This window comes from Galleria mellonella, unplaced genomic scaffold (assembly GCF_026898425.1).
Source record: "Galleria mellonella isolate WM207_F2 unplaced genomic scaffold, CSIRO_AGI_GalMel_v1 utg78, whole genome shotgun sequence".
In the NCBI taxonomy this organism is placed as follows: domain Eukaryota; kingdom Metazoa; phylum Arthropoda; class Insecta; order Lepidoptera; family Pyralidae; genus Galleria; species Galleria mellonella.
Window position 1 is genome coordinate 898,620 of NW_026442151.1, and position 21,994 is coordinate 920,613.

Sequence of the window (21,994 nt, forward strand, 5' to 3'; positions counted from 1 at the left end):
TACATATATAAAAATCAGTCCATTCGTTTGGTAGCTGCGATTACACCGATGTTATAAAATAACGGACAAAGGCTTTAAAATTTAAATCTCCCTTCTTTTGCGATGGGGTTTCAATAAATATTAAGATTGTTTTGAGTTTGCTTCTAATATAATAATATAAAACGTAACATTAAATGTGTACTCATTAGATATTTGTACTGTACATAATTAATTTTTAAATTCAGTTAAATGGGCTGTATCAAACTTTTTTAACGTAATTTTCAATCCTTTAATTAACATATATTATTATAATGAGTACCTCATTATTAGTTTAAAAACAAAAATTCACTTAATCCTTATTTTTTAATCAAAAAACAATACTGAAATTTATGAAAGTTAGCTATTCACATTCTCAGACTTATTTATTATAATATGAATATAAATTATTATAAATACTTTTTGCGATATTTAACATGTAAGTTGTCTGGTAAAAGTTTTATAATTGTCAACGGTGATGAAAATACGTACTTACTTCATATTCCAAAATTTACTCTTTTCTTGCAAAGATCTAGTAACGGAGACTGATATGATTTTATCAGATTATCCTTGGCGCCAAATATCCTATTTTTATTAAACATTTTGTTTCATTTGTTGCTTTAAAATGCATGCAAAGCAAATTGAATATTGACGCTCATTGAATCATATTATACCTAGATTGACTTGATTTAGCCATGAAATATTTTATCCACCATTCTACAACAACATCGCTACTAGTTATTGTAACTCAGATTGTAGGCTATTTATTTCACCTTGATATAATGAGGTGCAGGTATAGGCTGGTGTGCAGTAAGAGGCAGCCTAGGCTGGATCTCAAAGGCAGAGTGGCAGGGAGCGGCCGCGGCCCAGTCGGACTTGGTTAATACATTCGGCCTAGTCAGCGTTCGTTGCCCTGTGGCGCTCGAGGTCGCTGCATAACGCTGCGAACGATGGTGACGAGCCGAATGTTAACCGAATGCTAACGGAAATTACCGATTAGATTTATGGCGGGAATTATAACTTGATGCTCAGAGATAAAATAAATTTTATTTATTATGCAGAGCGTGCCAAAAAGCTGAATCTTTGTTTGTTGTAATTATGACTGTTTAAGAATAGCGAATGGAAATTATAAAAAAATACAAAGGAAAGTGAAATTAAAATAGCCGCTATATACACAGCGGCTATTTTAATATCAAAATTCAAAAAAATTTTAATACATATCCATGTAACATAAATCATACAATAAGCATATGGATAGATATGTATGTGAAAATTAAATGTAGATATTGATTTTTCTATATTTATTTCTGACGCATCTAGATTCAGCGATTTTATAATTCTATTGATGAATACACCTGGAATTAAGCACGATGGTTTCCGGGGGGGACAACGTGAAGGTCGAACTGACAGGGCACATTGCTAGTAATGGGACTGGCAGTTCGCATCACTAATAATCCCTTCCTTCCACCATTTTATAATTATAACTAGACATATGACACGAACATAACTAAATTATAATTTATTTATAAATTTTATTTGTATACTACCTGTATACACAAATAAATTGATAAATTTAAAGAAGCAAATACTAAACTAAAAAACGGAGTATAAAAAGAGAAAAAAAAATATCACAACAGTGTTTATTCAAAATGTTTATATAAAAGTACATATAAAAAAAGCAAAAGTGAACACTTATGTAACAGATGAGAAAGCAGTGTGACACTTTAACCCAGTGCTGCATATTCCGGAGCCGGCTGTGGCTAGTCCAACGCACCCGTTTCGCACTCATTAGTATGGAGACAGCAGCCCACCACTTTCACTCTCATCAATAACAAGTCTTACGCAAGCCGCCGTCACTAACAACTCTCTACTTGCTACTATCTCCGCCTTGTAAACGCACTCCCACCATTTCTGGCGGGGACGCTTTAGCAGCAGTCTGAAAAAAATATAATTCTTGCAATAATGGTGCAACTATGCGAGGTAATGTAAGACGCATCCTCGAGCCTAATGATAGTCTCTACAGAAACGAAAGTGAATAGTATTTCGGTTAGTTCATAGTAGGTCAGCGGAGTAGGGCACCGGGGGTCGACGCCCGCGCAGCCTCGCTAGGTGAAAGTGGCCCTCCTCGTCCCCGCTCCCTCTCGTTCCTCCAATGGCAGTAAGGCGCGTCGACTTACCTGCGCACGCGCCAGCTTTTTGCAACTTGGCCATGGAACCTATTACGATAACTGCGAAACAACACTCCAGCAGCAAATGTAAATGCATGGCCTTTATTCATTCGATCACACGACATTATTAATAATAATATATACCAACCAAACACTATCATACTGTAAAACACTGAACTATATATATATATATATATCTATTAAAAATTATTTATATAGAAAAATATCATAAAGGCTACAAGCACTGTGTTTATAAATATATAAAGATTCTCGCTTTGATTCAAATTTCAATTTCAAATTAAATCATATCTGTTCCTCTGCCAAGATACGTCAGAAGTTAGCTCAGAAGTTATCCTCACTAGTGGGTGATAGATTTATCCCTATCTTTAGAACTTTAAGAATGTGTAATTTGGACAACATTATGGTAAAAAGTAAATGAATCTTCGTGAAAAGTTACTTTAGACTTCCGCTAATATGCACTGGTGCTTTTTTAGGGTACAATAACTGCTATTACCACTTCAGTAATATAAAGAACATTTCCTATTATTAATATTTTTCTAGTACGAAAGATGACACATGTTATATTCTTGAAACTCTTTTAGTCTTGTACTCAGTTATATTCAAACAAATAGATTTTAATAGGTTTTGATAAAACTATGAGCTTACATCTTCCAAGAAATAGGTATCACGATATTTTCCTTAATATGACGTCAACCAGTCATACAGTTCAGTGGTATGGTTTAGTGCTAGTTACGTGTTCATTGTTACAGCAAAGAAGAACGACTTAACAGAACGATACGCGAAACTGTTTATGTAATAATGTAGACAGTAACAAGTGATTGAATAGGCTCATCTTACGTAAATGTAGCGTACTTACCTACATATTAAGTATCGCTTATGTAACATTTCAAAGATCCTGCTTACTATCGTTATTCCCATGATAAAAGAAACTCTAGATCTTTTCATGGAAAATTTTATTTGCCAACCGTATACTTATAATACTGACTGCAGGTGACTTTATCTAGATAATATGTACATACATAGGATACGACGTCAGAGCTAACAATAGTTGCAAGTCACAAGGTTATTCATTTGTAGTTATATTGTCTTATTTGTTTCTGCTCAGAAAACAAATGTAGGTCAAATATACATTAGTAGATAAAATTTATAAAAAAAAATACTAAGGTACTTTTTTTTATAATGATATAATGACTTATTTTTTGACATTTTAGGAACACTGTTGGTCTTTTAAATAACTATGAATTTCTGAACTAAATATGTCTAACTATGTCTATCCGAACTATATAAATTGACTATACAAGTACTTTTTAACTGCACGTGCCTTCATAGAAGCTGCAAGTAGTAGAACAGATCTATCCACATTAAACAGTTTTAAAATAAATGTAATAAAATTTGTCTTTATTCATGCTTTTGTATTTATACTAGATCTATATAAATAGGATAAAGTAATTAGAGATGTTTTTATTAATGCTATTTGTGTTTTTATGAAAAAAGAACACATGGAAGCCGTATTAATTTGGTACCTTATTATCCTCTATTAAATCCGAAGCCTTAAACACGAAACTATTCTAACTAGTTTGATTACAAAAAGCAAGGTAAGTAACTGTGTGTCGTTCCATGCGTTCTAGAATTATTCATAGATTAACAAAGAATAATTATGCGGTTACATCGGTAGCGATTAAGTAACGAGCCATCTGGCTCGGAAAATTAATTGGTTCATTTTGTAAATATTTTTAATTGTATTAGTTTAACGTGGAATTGGGTTATGGGGTGTAAGCGATTGTAGTTTAGATGAGTGAAGTGAAGGCTTAATAAAGTGATCCGAGACTTATTATGCCCGAGCCCAGAGTTGCGACACCACGAACAAAGAAAGCGGCAGCGGGCCGGCCTTGCAGAGTTCATCGACCGACTTTTGCGGGTCGCAAGGTTTCGCCAATCGGGCTTCTTGTAGCTCCAGGATATTGCCAATTCAGTGCGATCAAGGCTGCACTGCGCTGCCAATTGCCACCAAGAACCTCTTACTTTTAGTTTCATTGCGGAAAACATGCCGGGATATTATTGTTGACTGGTTCTATCAAAAGATATCAAAGGTAAAGGTAATCAAAAGGTTCATAATAATAAAGACTCGTTTCAATTGATCAATAATAATGGCCAAGATATCTCTAAAACTATTAAGACTAAACTTGTCTCTTTTTTAAACCTATCGATTCACTGAAGAAAATTATGTTTACATTACATTTATATAAAATAATTTCAATATCACATTTCCTGGCTATAATTTTCTGGCTATAATAATATAATTATGCAAATATCACAAAATCACAAATTGCATAATTATTATTATATATTATGTATCAAAATATCCTAAAAATATATGAACAATAAACATTTCTATACTGAACTAATGTATATATTTCGATTTCGAGCTAAAAAAATGTACCTATATTAACTTTGGTTACAGCTTACAAAATAAATTGTAAGAAATTAATCTGTAATATATATATAGTTCTACAAAAGATACAAAAATATTAAAAAATAATGAATGAAAGATAAAAATGGCCTTAATTTTTTTTTTTAATTTGGTCATAAAAAATAGACAACTTATATGCTCATTGACATTATACTCTAGTTAATATGACTAACACCTGTCACGGTAAGAAATAATAAAATTTTAAATTTATAACTCATTTTGTTTACCAACTATCCGTGACATACGAATCGATAACAAGGTTACAGCGTACTGAAAACTAATTCATAAATAATTAATAAACTTAAAGGGAGCTTGAAAATGTGTTGAAATATAAATTTTATCTACAGATTCTCGCTTATTTAAACACAGAAGTTCTTCCATTGACTACATAGTATAACTAGATAAAATGCTTAAATTATGACGACATAAGGTTGATTTTGAGGATAAACATACTCGTATTACTAAAATTTAGGGTAAATCCATTTTAATTCATAGGAACAACACCGTTTCCAAACTAAGCTACGAATCAGTAAAAATAGCTTTATTTGTTCTATTTTTTAATTTTATAAATCAATCCTTTTTAACACATACTATTATGAATAACTCGACTATATAGCTCTTTGTTCCTATGGTAGCACTGGGATGAAGCGCTCAAGCTTAAGCGTGGACCAAAATCCGATATTTTGAAATGAAATTATACTTACTTATTTTAGTTTAGTTTTAGTTTATTTCTTTTTAACTTATTTAAAGTTATAATATTAAAACACATACCCATGTAGGCATATTTAAGGTTTGGGTCATGCCCACCTTCCTCCAGGTTGCAACCACAGATTTCAGCTATGCGCAAAATAAGAGTATTTATAAATTTCCGCGAAATTTTTTTTTATACCACGAAGATGGTAAACAAGCATACACTTAGTGTAATAGTAAACGGTCACTGTAGCCTATGGACGCCAATAACACCAGGGGTATTACTTGCGCATTGCTGTTGCATTACTTCGCCCTCGAAAATAATATTAAATATGCCAATAAACCTATATAAACAATGAAAAAAAAATTCATCTGAACATCTTTATAGCATAAATAAATATATTTATAAATGCTATTTATACCATAGTAAAATAAATACTATGTAAATGAAAACTCCCGCATTTACCATTTTAAAAATAAAATTTTTTCGTGTGTTTGTGACAGACTTACAGCATCTATGAAGACGTAACACTAGCCTCATCGCCTGAATAACAGGTGTCGAGAGACTATTGCTTATTCAGTTCTTTCATGCAAGGTGAATGCTGATGGTGGCATCTGAGTACTCAGTGACCCTGTTTTACTGTTGGCAATAAATCTTATCGTTTTACTATGTATGAACACTTGTACATGGACGACCTTCATTATATTGCCTGACTATAAATAACTGTTTTTCATTGTTATGAAATAGCCGTGAAAATGAACTTAATATTCTTAAAATAATATTGTTTGAAAATAAATCATCACTTTCGTGAAATTATATTATAAAGCCCAGATAGTTTATTAAACTTTTTGTGGAAATTTTCAGAATTAAACTACACAGTGTAATTATGAAAAACCTGATCTTCTATTACAAGGTTGGGTTCTATTATACTTGAAGAGTAATGGTCATCACGAGTGATGGTTCACCACAATGACGACAATCGACCAATGCTTCTACTATAGGTATCAGGAATTATAGTCGTGACATTTTATTTACTATGAAGTTGTATAAATTTATAGCCGTACTTAATATAACTGAATACACACTACTCTGGATCGCTTTGTAATCGAAACTTATGGATTGTAGTGGCATCCTAACGGATCCAATCAATATTGTTTCGATCAAAAGACATATTGCAATAAAAAACAAAGAGTTGAGTGCGTCGGCGCCCTCGTTCCATTCTGACATACATACATACATTTAAGCCTACATCCATACAAACCCACGGAGTTACGTTCCCAAAACCTAGATGTTGAACGGCAACACGGTTAGCTTTATCTGAAGCGATCAGATTAGTCACTTATTCGCATGCCGACAAAGCACTTCATTTGAGAAGTGGACTATTCGAGTTGGCAATGATTCCATTTTAAGTAAATAAGCAATCCAATATTAAGAAAAGCACATATATTCCACATTCGGATCGCGATTATATCCACTGTGCTCAAATGCGCACATAACAAATCGCTTGCATTGATTCCTACAAAAGATTTCCAAAAAAGTTTAGACGATTGATATAACAGTTACGGATATGGTAACGTTCTGTTCGTATTAGACATCGTGGAATGAAAAAGTGTAAAATATATTAATTTAAGCTTTCGAATAGTTACGTAGTGTACTAGTGTAAACTTATGTCAAGGCTGTTTTGCATTAATAGAATGTTACCAAGAAATCTGTCATAATGGTAACGCATCTAGGTCCTGGGTACAGAAATGAGTTTGGTATTAATAAATTAGTATTAAGAAATACAACTCTTCTCGACTTATGAAACTATTTATTTTTTAATAAAAGATATTATTTAATGTTATCCAATATGTACTGTACTACTACTACAGTACTTCTGTATATCATAACTATGTTCTTACCTTTATCACAATTATATAAATTTTGGGGTCATAATAATATATTTATATATAACATCCCTCTTAAAACATTATCAAAGCCAACCCACCGGCCAAACGTAGCAACTACTGGCATAACCCCTCAAGGGAGTTCACACCCCCATGTGGCCCATGTTCAGCAGTATGTATGTATATATATATATATATGATCTATGTGTATAATTTATTTAAATTAATGGAATATTGAATTAAAATTAATAAATCTTTAGCGGTATACTTTAAATGCAGCATATACTAAAAATAAACGAATTCATGAAAGGGCCATCGACCTCTTTTATTTAGGGCTGTCACCGTCATTGGACAAACCAAGATGTAATACCTACTGCGTCACAATTATTGTTATGTAATAAGACATCCGCGTTAGTAATTCAATTTATTGCCTTTCGTATTTCGTTTGCAGTCCAAATCTTAAGAGTTTACGGTCAATTATAAAGTGCTCAATAATTCCATAATGAAGCAAAATCCCTCAAAAATAAAAAGAAATGTGTAAAGTGGTAGAAACATATATGATGACTCGGTTGGCATAATATTCCTATTTATTTCTACCATGAATCAAAGTACATACAATTGCGCGTTCTAAATTAAAAAATCATATCTACGAAACATCGTTCGTTGTTGTTACGACTGATGTTCTTTTTGCAGCGCAAAATGTCCATCTTGTATGATTTTAAACTTCTATTCCTTTGTGATCTAGTCTTTATATACGTGTATTTTGTGGCATCCTGCGATATTAGGTTCCACGTGTACACTTAATTGAACTCAATCTTTCTTTAATTAATTTTAAATTAACATAACTACATATTCAATATAAGTCGGATGTTAATTTGTAATTTTCACTAATATGCAGACAAAATGATAAAAAATGGTTTTTGATATTCACACTCATTCTGAAGCATGAAAGTTTTTAAATGCACACGAGTGAAGATACGGTATTTTCAATACAGTATTAGTAAATTTTATATATGTTAGTAACACTCTATGATCAATTAAAATAGCCCAGTGATGACCCTGGAAGCAAAACAATGACTGGTCCCGTTATTCGTTTAACAAAACACTGAATATGTAGTTTTCAAGTCATTTCCTGTGGCACGAGAATGCATATGCATATACCATGATGCCAAGAGGAAAAAACTAATTTACATTGAATACAGCCCTTGGTGACCTGTTTTTATGGTAGGTCAATTATTGGGAAACACCGGCTTATATTGCTATGTAACACAGTTACGCGTAATTAAAATGTTGTCTAATATATTATAATTGTACTTAATGTATATATACGAAAAACACATACATATATATATATATATATATATATATATATATATATATATATATATATATATATATATATTAGTTATAAGAAATATTTTTTATATAGATAATGCATGTTATCGGAATATTTTTATTTTGGATTGTTATCCATTTTCAATTGGCGATAATGTCACAGAATGTACTCGTAATATTATGAGGATTCATCGAATGAATTTTGATGTTGATTAAAATTGTAATGATGGCAAAATTATGTATTCAAAAGTCCTTTGCTTCTGAAATTCTGTCCCATTCGTGTTTCTACCGTGAAGCAGTTGTATTTGCATCGCTGTGTTTCGGTTTGGAGGGTGGGTTATGAGAATTTACGGGGTACAAAGGAATAACACCTGGGTTCTCATGTATGGCAACGCATGGGATGTATCATGGGCGAAACAGTGTACTCTGTTATGTCTATGGTATTGCTCATGCCTATAGGCGACGGTTACTACTTTTCATCAGCTAGGCCGTCAGCTTGTTTGTCATTCTAAGTTGTATAAAAAAAAAAATTAATTGCTAAGTCATCTACATGAAATATTATTCGAAGAATTAGTAATATTTTTTTATTTATTAGTGCATAAAAACTGTTATTTAACGACATCGCTGCAATTTAGTGTGGATAATCGTACATCGATAATATAATTTAGTCCGATTTTGACACTTTAGTAAGGTCAATAAGATGAAAGTGATAAAACTGTAAGCAATAGTTACATATTAATGAAACTTTTGTAAGATTTTAAAGTCTGTGTGTTATTAATTATAATTATTTATAATTTAAATCGAAACAATTCTAACTTAAAAAAAAATTCAGTAAAGGGCAAAGCAGTTGTTAATTATCAAATAAATTAATACATATAACCGTGTTTTCGCACTTAAGGTTAACGTTGTTTTTTATGTATTCTGTGTTCATATTCCAAATTACTTAATTGTTTTATAAATTAATTCATCATGGTATTAACCTCTGATTGAAATTATCATTGTTTTGTATTTGGAGTGATATTTTCGTTTATACTATTTTAAGACATGTAGGTATTGTAATTATTAAAGCAAAACATTAAATGTGAGTATATGTGTTACAAATTCTATAATAGGTTTGACAAATATTTTATAAAATAAATAAAAGCGGTTGAACAGATTTAATTCGTTTATAAACAACGAAATATTTATTTATAACGCCACTACCTTTGTCTAAAATCAAAATGCCGAAGGTATCAAATCAATTTAATCTCTTGACGGCTCGATCTCGACGTTTCAGATTTACGCTCTATGCAATTGTTTAAGAAAGTAGGGCAGCGAGATGATGTTTTTCATAAACTACATCGCGATCATAATGCAATTAGAAAGCGAGTTGCACAAGTGCTCACTGGTATCAGAAGAAAGCGCGTCCATCGCAGGAAAGTTGTACCGCTGGAGGGGACAGGTGGGAGGGAGGGCTTTGGCCTGCGCGCACGCACTAACAAAAGTAGTACACTTTCGATCTCAACTCGCGTCGGTGAGAGTTGTGCGAAAATGAAAGTGGTGGTGTCATTATGGTCCACTTTCCACGTTGAGGTCAACAACCCACGGGCCCTGTTTCTAAGCTGCACATTAATTAGGTGCTTATGCGACTGCTGTTATATTAAATTGATACAAGCAATATTAAAGATATTTAAATATACAAATTAGATACCAATACATTTGTTCACATAACATGTTTATGCGCATAGACAATGTCGAATATGTTAGGTGAAAATTGCAGTTTTGTTGTATGAAGTAATATAAGCACATCCATACATCTGATTAAATAATAAATTTAGCATTTAATAAAATATATTCCATAATTAGAATTGTCATATTGAAAAATATACGATCAACTTATTACGTTGTTTTCTTCAATATATATTTTAAATGGAAGGTCGAATCTTTATAATTTAGTCTAAATTCAAGGTATAAGTGAAGCGAGGTTTAATGTCATTAAATAAATTTTAAAATATTCTTATGCATTACTAATGAGCTTTTAAATGCTAAGCACCAGTACAATATGAATATGAATTGGGTATGTATATGGCAGGGAATAGAGCAGGGGTGGTCGACCTACGATGACGTCAGTGCGACCTGATGCTGCCCGGATCAGCTTAACCCGAACTCTGACCTCATATACTTGTGAATTTTACATAGTACAATTTACCAAGACGAGTGAAGAATAATGTAAAATATTATTCTCATTTTTCTTATGGATTTCTGTAAGTAAAAATGGGATAATTTAATATTAAACGTTGATGACACTACTGTATTGGGTTGTTAAACATTGTTTATTTTTTATATGCAAAGAACGTTCTTAATTGGTGTGTATTTTTCTTCAGTAATATTATTATTATTACTGTTACGTTTTTGATTTCATATCGTCATAATTTTTTTAATTGTTTTTTTATTAGCAAATGTTAAATAAATTTTATATATTACCTTATTACTTTTTGATTAAATTAAAAGTCATGTTTTGTCAAATTTCATTTTATTATCTTTAGTTTATATAATGGATTATTAAATAATTACAATTCAGTATTTGGATTTCGAAATAAATTATGTAGTAGAAGGAAACATCATAGAGATGATTGTAAAACAATTACTTTATTAGCACATTTTATTTTAGTCATTTATAAATAATGAACGCGTAGAATTGAGTACTTCAGAGTAAAAAGTATATTGACAATAATAACGTCTCTGTATTGATCGATATTCTTCGTATGTCTCAGTTATCACTTTTATTTACTACTGCCGCTGTTTACTCTACTAACATTACATCAAAACTTTCTCAAACTTACTCTGCGGTCGTTCAACTCGTTTTTATTGTTACGTTGTATCTTGTAATATTAACTATACTAAACACTCACAAAAAATGTACGTACATACATATATGTATATATATACACACACACAGAGATATATATATATATATATATATATATATATATATATATATATATATATATATATATATTATTTATTATTTATATTATTATTGAACACAAATAAAATAGATTTTATATGGAATATACATATTACAATATTTTAATATAATAACTACCGTTTTAACTTACATGTAATACAATACATATAAATTAACAATATATTTATTAATTTTCAGTAATACTGATTGTTAAAAAAGTTGGATCCGGGTCTTTTGTCTGGTGGCAGTAATGGTTATTTGTTTAGTGGTTAATATGAAGTGTTCAAAAATATGTAATATCCAGAATAGAACATGTATACGTGAACAGATTCCTAGCGGCATAATTGGTTGCCTTGGCCTATAAACTCGCTTCTCCGCTCACCAAACGATTCGCCAATTCTAGATTTAGGTTTTCAGTTCAGTGGGTTGGGTTGGACGCTTCCGATCTTGTCGTAATCATATCAGTCGACGATTATTACTTGTTTGTTATATTGTATCAGTTTTATAAAGATAGTGCCTCGGTGAACGAACTTCGCCCACAGACTTTATTTATGTTAACCTATCTCGGAAATATTTTTATTGTAATGTCATGCAAGTCGATTATTCTCATTATCAAAATTTTACATAAAAACATGTATGTTATATACATATACCTAATTATATATAATAAAATTTTATATGTAATAATATAAAGTATTTTTATCCTATCCATATCTACATGTACCTATCATATAAAACCACTATTTCCCTATAAATATGCAATAGGTTGTCACCCTTGTGTGATTAAAGGAACAAAACACCAGTGCAAGGTTCTACGTGGTAGTGCAAGTACTACACTCGCGCTTGGGATAAATCAGTCCAGTACCTTGTAAATGCATCAAAGTCAATTATTAAACAGTTAGGATGAACTATAATGCTAATGTGACTAAACACCTAGACAGAATATAACTGTTTAAATATACATATGCTCACGCCCAGCGTCTTCTGCATCTGTATTGCAGTAATGCTCTTAGGAACTTTTCAATTGAATTCCTCCCTGTCTTCATTCTGCAACTGTTAAATCTAATAGTCATAGGTAATATCCACTGTAGATACAATTCCTCCTAATATAGCTAAGTCGTGGATGGATCATGTATACAGACATTCTTGTTTTTAGGTTTCGTTCTGATTGACTTCTCCTATAGGAGAAAACTGTGCTCAACCTAACAGTGTAACGTTTAGATAGTATTTCACTTGAATAAAAATTCAAATTAGGTACGTATCTTTGCTTGTAGAAATCATAATAATAAATTCAGTAATTTACGAGTAGGTATTGAAATTTAGAAAATACCGAGAAACATATATATGTTTTTATCTTCTATCCTCAACATAGTTTAATATAATGGTATAATGGCTGTTAAATAGAAAAAGCTATAGAAAATTATCACTTACTTCTCATGGAACCTTAGCGACAAATATGTCAATAAAAATATATAAAGATACTGACATCCATTTAGGTGACTACGAGTTCGTACAAAGTCTAAAGTATCTAAAGTAATAAACCAAAACAACTAATATTGTTTGTGGAAAGAATTTTATATATAAAACAACCAGTACTGTCATAGTCTCTGTTGCTTAATAGAAAAAATTGTATTCCAATCACAATTTGCTCTTAAAGAACATACGATTCGAAAACGTTTCTCTTTAAAATTCTTCTCATCGTCCCTAATAATAAACTTCTACAAAATGTCCATATAATAGTAATATGCGTAGGTATTTTTAAGGAGAGGCTAGGCAGACAGTGCCTACTCATGCTAATAAGAATATATGGGAGTACAATATATTCAGGGAGATACAATGTATTCTCTCTATTTCACGCAATTTTTTTTTTATACAACTTAGAATGGCAAACAAGCTGACGGACCACCTGATGAAAAGTGGTAACCGTCGCCTATAGACATGAGCAGTACCATGGACATAACAGAGTATACTGTTTCGCCCATGATACCCCCATGCGTTGCCATTCCTGAGGACTCAGGTGTTATTATATATTCACGCCTTCAAACCGAAACACAGCATGCAAACACAACTGCTTCACGGTTGAAACACGAATGGGACAGAGGTACCCAAGCAATCGACTTTTGTACAAAGTCTCCCTCTGGTAAAATTGTAAGACATGAATAGGAAAATAATGCACGATGCACCGGTTCAAGAGGAATACTCGAAATAACACTAATGGTTACTAATAATAGTGTAATGGAAAATGGGAAAAATTACGTGACCAGTATTAAGACATTAGGTAGCTGTGACAGATAGTGATGAATCAGTAAATTGGACCTAGTCATCAAAAAATACCCATATCTTATAGAATCATCATATTAGCCATTAACTGTACACTGTTGAATAAAGACCTCTCCCATAAGATATGTTTTGATAGTAGTTAGCACGCTTGACAGGCGGATTAGTATCCGCAGTTAGGCTTTGGTGATGTTTTAGGGATGCTGTTGCCAATCCCTCGACCATTAAGTTCCCTTAGTTGCTTTTTAGGACATCCACGGGAAAGGAAGAGGCCCATTCTCAGCCGGGATCATACGGCGATATCTTATGGAATAACTATAATTAATCTATAAATACATAACATCGTAGATACCCGGCTCGGTACGGGCAGGCAGAATTTCCAACTTTTTCATCGAAATTTCATAGAAATTTCTAAAAACATTCTCTTGGTGCATTCTCATATCACTTGAATCTACAAAATACAAACATTTGTGAATACAAATTTTATGGTATTGAAAATACGAGTATAACGAACTAAACTTTTTCATAGTAGAGTGAAGATTTCTATTCGTGTATTTTTATGTATTATAATGCTTGTTTTTAAGAATATTTGCACTTATGATTTTGCAAAAAAATCGTTTTTTGATTTTCGGTGAAAGTACATGAAATTGCAAATCATGTGACAGTACACCTGATGGAAAGTAATAATCTCTTTCGTGCCTCATAAATTTTTTTAAGGTGATAATTAAACCACTATTTTCTAAGAGTAAGTATCGGTATAATGTACGGTTTCTTATAAACTAAACTCCATCTAATATGTGTGATAGATGCCCTTCTACGGAAGGTGGCGAAGAAAACCATTTACAATTTGTATACACCTGAGTCATCGTGTTACGTACTAAAGTACATATAAAATTTTGTGTATCAGAATTCCGCGCGTCTCGTGAATGCATATCCAGAGACTCTTAATTTCGCCCTTATGAAAATTGTCTCGTGAACCATATTATGTGATTAAGGACAAAATTTCGGCATTTAATACTGAAATATTATTTCGCTTTCTTCAGATATTGGGTTTAATAGAATTGAACGATTCTTCACTGCTAATAAATAAAGATAATCTATAAAGATGTAAACTAAATAAAAAATATATATTCAGCTATATTAAAGGATATTAAACCAAGGGTAACTAGTTAAAATTATAAATAGCAAAATACATTTAAGTGTCTTGCTACACAATTGGAATATATTTCACAAGTCTAATTTCTTAAAAGCATAATAAAATACATAATTGTCGTTTGAAAATCTTGACGATTGTACCATTAAAAATTAAAATTCATCCTCCGCGTTTGTTTACGTAAGTACCTACATTAACAAAAGCTTGTAATACTTAAATGAATAATTAACACTGAATCAATTCCATTCGCGGATCTCAGGGATGTTGTAAGGGGAGTCCATAGGGGCGGGCGGCTCGTAGAGGCTTCTACGAGTTGGCGGGCGGCGTAGCGAACTCGCACCGCGCGCCATTCGCGTTGACGCCGTTGCCGGTCACAGGCGCCCCTCTCGCGCCGGCCCATGCGTCTCCCGTCGCTACCGTTACCAGATATGACTGTGACAGAGTGCCCTCAGCACCATCACCTGGATCCCTACGAAAATACCGAACCGCCACAACCACCACCACCGACTGACTCCGACGTGCTCCTCGGCAGAGTCCTAGCAGGTGAGCTGTGAACAATCAGCTGATTGATATTGCCATTATGTCATTCGAGACTTCAGTCCGCTTGTTGTGTTGTGAATTGTGCAGACTTTGTGCACTAACGTGTAGAACACACAACTTAGTTTCAAATTGAAACTTCTTAGTTTTTATCTATGACAGTAGAATGTATGAAATTATCAGTTACATTATATATTTATTTTTTTATTAAAGTTTATATCTACATTTTAACACCGCGATCTATATTTATCAATTTATAGTATTAGGTTATTTTCAGTAGCACATTAAAAAAACATTTTTGTAGGAATTATGCATGTCCTTTTCACTTTCCTGCGTCTCACGGTAAGAAGGGAATGCGCGGGGCGCGCGGTGTGGATCACAGATCTGGGTCAAGCAAAGTTCGTTGCCCTCGGCCTTCCCGGCTATATTCGACGTCGCTAATCACCACCACCTCCCGCTGCCCCGCTCATGGCCCGTGCTCCCGCGTTGCCGTAAGCACAGAGCCGTACTCTGATTGCATTTTATCTATATATGTTTTTTTCTGTATAACGTCATGTTGAACATAGAATTATATTGTTTATTTAAAAATGACATAAAATGAAAAATATTTAAGTAAATACATTATATTTTTTTAATCACATAATCGGTATTACTGATCTATTAAAGCTTTAAAAAAAAGTGCAATTATAATTTTACCTATCATTAATTATTTATACTTAATCGCAAAACAAACATATTAGTCAATCAATAGTGATTGCATTATTTTGCAAAGAGGAATCAGTCTCTGCGCTCGACATCATGGTCGAGTCGTGTTTCGCAAGTAGAGCCCATCGCTGAATGCCATTTTATTTTAGAGGCCGCGCGCGCAGCCGGAGGGCCCGCGGTCATCGGCCCCGTGCTATCTAGGTCGCCTCAGAATAACCTAGCGCCGATATTCTAATAATAATCCACACGAAGCCTTGTAACATGCTGTTGTCCCACTCCTACTCACGATACTTCTATATTCGTGAATAGCAACGACACTTCTTTCGCAAGACCCTGCGTAAACTCTATTCGCGCAGCTGCTAACTAGATTTAACTATCTCTTTTACTCATATCATATTCTTATGTTGGTAGAACAAGAAAATAGATGTTTCTAGACTTGATCTCATATTACTAGATTAATATCTAACCTGAACATTATGTAACACCTGATTTTTCTAATAACAAATACGTTTACAAATTATTGCCAGTTACTAAAAAATTGCATTGAATAGGTTTCAGTACTTTGATATAAGTACATAATGCTACAGTATTGTACCTAACTTATAGACTTTACACATGTTTGACAGGTATGACTGAAATTCCTTTAAAAAAAAAGAATCAGTTGTGTATAATGTAATGTTGTGTATGTATTGTTATGTATGTTTATATATTTTTATTTCATATAGGAAAATACAAATGTTATTATGTAACATTCCTCTTGTTTTTATATTAACAACTCAATAGAGCTTGATATGAATCTCCTACATTAAAAAAAATGTTTTAACGAAATGATGTATATAAAATTTAAAATAATAATTGTGTATTAATATCATTCCAAAATTAAACCTGTGTAAAACAATTTTTTTATCGTAGTTTATTTTCGAAATTATTAGAACAATGCGTGTTGTGTGTGACGTACACTGCATGCGGTAAAGCGGGCAGCAGACGGTGTGAGGGGTGCGCAAAGCATGAGCAGCACGGACTCGGTATTGCGATCAAGGCCCCGAGTTCGTTCACCTAGTCGCAAATTGGGTCACGCTCGCTGCCCGCCCCGCGCAAACCACACAAATAACTGTTTAAATCACACTTAATCCTTCCCTGTAATGTTGGAGCTTAACAATAATATGTAACAATAATAGATTTTATTTAAAACATTATTTTAATTTATTTACAAATATATTAACATTTATAATACAGCGTTTGCTATGAAACTTAGTAAAGGTTAAATTATATATTTTGAATTAATTAATAAATTTAGATACCTATTGTCGTTTACGTAATAGTTTAAAAAAACTTAATCATAATTTCAGCTGTAGATATACACTATAAAATATATTTAGACTTTTTCTATAAATCTTTCGTAAAGTGTCACTATCATTAGATAAGCTCAAGAGCAGTTCGTTTATTCTTTGGAACAAATTTGAAACCGTCACTCCATATATTGGAGGTCGCCCTATACTACGTTTGCCTATACAGGATCATCACTTGAGAACCTAACTTCCCCTTTAGTTATATTAGCTCTTCAATTTATGTGTTCAAACATTGCAAACTTGAACCTATTGACTGCAAACAAAATCCACAGGGTAATCAAAATGCATATTTATATATTATACATACATAAAATTAAATGTTGATATTATATTTGTACTATAAACATTAAATATCGAAGAAAAAGATATAAGCCATAAGAATAAGGTGTTTTTATATAAATTACAATTCACGTTTTGACTATTAATGTCTCGTCACAATGGAAATTGCAGTCACATATTGTTACGCTACATTCTTTATCTGTCTGAATTTCAATGACCGCTTAATATGAGTATAAAACGTTCGTCGCCTTCAGCGAAAGTTGCAAGGAAAAGTAGCAAGTTAAGCGAGGACAAATGGGGGTTTCTGTCAGAGTGGGGGTAAGAGGGCTTTGAGCCGCGAGAGGCTGCGGGTCGACGGCCGCGCCGCCCTGACCTCAATTTGATGTGCGCTCGCGTCATACCGTGCGGACCTCGCGCCCAGGCACACTTGGCGGAAAATACCCATTATACTAGTGCAAAAAGCAACTTCATGAAACTTTCATGCACTCGAAAGCACATTGACTACTTTTATTATTAAGATAAAATATGAATTAATTATTGGCATAAATAGGCTATAGTAACAGGCAGAATGAGCGGTAACTATGCCAATGGCCTTACACGATGAAGAAATGTCAGTCATGCTCTTTTTTCGTGTGATATTTTCCTCGTAACCTGCTTACCTGACCATGTTAGTACACAAACATTCGTTTTATTTTAGTATCGAGCATTCTTTTTCTATATATATAATACACATAATTAACTCTTACCGTCTATAATAATATAGTATAATTTATTTTAATACTATAATTAATTTTAATTTAAATATTAACAATGATAATTAACAATGTAATTATCACTAAGCTGAAATTACTGCACACATGTAAAAACCAAATACATTCTTTGTAGTAGTCTAAAAAAGGGGGAATTTTGAAAAAACAGGTTAAATGCTGAAATTTGGGCTAAACACATGAAGTTACCGAGGTGTGGAAATCTAACTTTCTGAAACCATTCGCTGAATACAACGTACTAGTAACGTCGAACTGTGTTAAACTCGTACTACTGATTCCGACTGATCTTCGCATCGTTATTAAAGTTATTTTCGAGCGATTTAAAAAAAAGGAGAAATTTTTATGTTTGTCACCTCATAACTCTGTTATTTATAAACCCATTCAGAAAAATTTCTTTCTAATCTGAAAGGATATACTTTCAGATTGGTTACATAGTATATATTATTGTCAATATCAGCTCAGTAGTTTTATTTTCAAACCAAAATGGTTTTGCCGCGGCTAAAGTCGGATTTTTTGTGGAATAAAATCTTAAATTACTTTAACACAGAACAGATTTCGTACTTAATTGTCAACTGTTTCAAACTATTTTAAGAATATTTTTATCTATTCTCTGGGCTAAATTTCCTCTCACTCCTGACTTCCAATGACGTCATGTCAATAAATCCATATCTATGGAACCGTCATTATTATTGATTGGATTACCGTCAACTAGTGTGCGGGTCACTAAAATGTATGTGCATTAAAAATATTATGGTATATATTCCCATATAGTATTAGCCAGCAGGAAGCTATAATTTTCTTTCGATATTTTCCAATTAAAAACAAATTATTATTCAAATAAAAAAAATTTTCTTAATCCAACTGTATTTTTGTGAATTTAAGATTTCTGTTTTATATATATATATAATTCTACTTGTTTACAAAAGTTTATTGTGTCATTATAATTTTTGTTTAGTGTTCTATAATTAGTAACGCTTATTAATTTACAATGCAGTGTTATTGTCGTTTAGTATTGAGTGTATTTATTGTAGATTATAGTTACGCTTTATTTGCACTCTATACATAAATTGTAATAAATGCAATAAATAGACATCAACACGCAATCTTCATGTAAACACATTGTTTATGTTTAACAATCAACTATTAACATGTATGTATAGCACAATTAAATATCTACCTATCAGAGAAATCATTCATTCATACTTAGCAACTTGTTTGGCGTGGCTTTGTTATTAATATACATACATATATTGGTCAACAGGTTTTTGTATGTTGTATTTCCGATGATTCACATTAACCGCACAAAGCGACAGCGTTTATATATTATTTATATGTATGGTCATTTAGTATGATAACGTAACCGTTATGCTTACTCTATGTTGATGATTAAGTAGTGGGTCATGACATGAGTCAGTGCTGACCCAGATATAGCAGGCTGTATCGGTAAGCGGGAGCGTGTTCTAAATACTGCCAGAGTAGGTTAGGGAGCGAGGGCAACGACCTCAGCCCCTCTTTACCCCGTCAAATTGTGGCCTATATTACATTAGAGAAATTTACTAATTGATTACTAAATGTTACGATATATATATATATATATATAAATTTCATGTCAGGTGAAATAAAATCAATCCATCTTTTAAATAATAATAAGATATTATTACTTTATCCAATAAAAAAATAAATTAGATTAATTACATATCATATTCACTTAAATAACCGTAATGTTATTCTTTAACAATAAAAATGTCATCTAAATTTATTTAAAATCTTAACTACGTATCATTTGATTGATATCATTAGAAGTCATTAAAATTGACATAATCATGTGAATTAAGATAATTATTATCATAATAAATTCAACATTATCAACAATATATATATATTTTAAATATTTATAAAGGTATCAAATAAAATGTGCTTTACGATCGATGTCAACGAAACAAGCTTGTTTTAGCGCCACCTAGTATCGAATAGATTATACAAAACTTTTGGATAGATGTCGCTAGTTGTCAGATATTGATAACTAAATAGGTTCAGAAATGACGCCAATAAAATAAATATAATAAATAAATAATACTAATAAATAAGGATCATTTACATAATGTATTAATGAATTCTATTTCTTATTATAGTATTACAACCATTACTTAATTTATGCATAAGTAAAAGTAGTGATAGTATTATTTTTTATCTTTATAGCATTTAATTCACAAGATATACCTTATAAGTATTACATTTATTTGACAGATTAAAAAGAGAATAAGGGCATAGGTAAAATTAAGTCGCATAAAATCTTCGCGTAACAAAGTATGACAAGTCTGATTTTTTAACAAAAAAAAAGCTTAATATTACAGTTACTTTGAAAAAAAAAATTAAATTTGGGTAATAATCGCAAATTCATGCTCAGGATTAATAAATAATGTAGTTAAATAAACAGTATTAAAGGTCAGTCTTTATGATTATTAGAAAAATATAGTAACGATATTATACAGGAGTATATTTGTATATAACCTAGCTAGGAACTAAAAATAGAGCATATGGGTTCTGAGCGGCTGGTGTGGGGGTGGGCAAATGGGGTGTAGAAGGCGCAGGGGTGGCAGCACTGAATGGCCGTGAACTCTGTCGACCTCGGGAACTCCGGCCCACCACCACCTAACCAACATTTTCTTACCATACGTCACTTACACCCTGGAAAAAATAAATAATGTAATTTACCTAATTTAGCATTGTTCTTAACAGTATTTGCAAATATTTTTTACATGAAACTCTTCCTCAGACGATGAGTCGTGACACGACAATGAATTTTGCAAATGAATGATGCTATATTATTCATTTAGTGTTTTGTAGTACTCAAATATCATACTCTTAATTTTGTAGTAGCTGTTAGTTAATACTTTAACATTAAGTACTTAATAATTAGGTATTACGAGCAGAGGGTGTTGCAGGGGGTTATTCATTGACGTCACGGGGGCGCATGCGCCCTGTTCGCCCACGCGACATCTTTGCGTCCCCCCATCATGCTTTCGCGCCAATCCACATTCCGCCGCGCGTCGATCCTAACCTTACTTTAAAGTTGTAATAATTTCATTAAAAACTAAAATGGAGCTGAACAGTGAAGGAAATTCCTCTCATATACAGATTGCAGGTGAGTCATGCATTTTTGATAGTCATAATAATATTACGTATTTAGTAAGCCGGTCAATGAACTTTATCTTTTAGTTGGCGCGTATTAATTCTTGTTCACATAGGTATTTGTTAGGTATTGTAAGTAATGTTCGAGACATGTAATAATATAACGAATTACATAATAATAATAATATATAAATATAATAATAAATAAATATATTTTTTTTTAAAACTCAATTACTAATGAAATAGTTAAAATATTTATTGT

The 21,994-nt window shown here is 32.2% G+C and overlaps 1 protein-coding gene across 3 annotated transcripts in view; it reads left to right on the forward strand.

The window, feature by feature from the left end:
- The window catches only part of LOC113517627 (ecdysone-inducible protein E75-like), a 121,506-nt gene that overhangs the window by 50,363 nt on the left and 49,149 nt on the right, over positions 1-21,994 (forward strand). The window contains exon 1 of one of the 3 annotated variants that reach the window (XM_031912488.2): positions 15,331-15,506. The exons of 1 other annotated variant lie outside the window; for it this stretch is intronic. In XM_031912488.2, the coding sequence (XP_031768348.1) occupies positions 15,362-15,506 (145 nt within the window). In that variant the 5' untranslated portion in view covers positions 15,331-15,361. Of the gene's footprint in view, positions 1-15,330; positions 15,507-21,684; positions 21,746-21,994 lie in introns of those variants that run through there. One more of the 3 variants, XM_031912489.2, reaches the window with a different exon arrangement.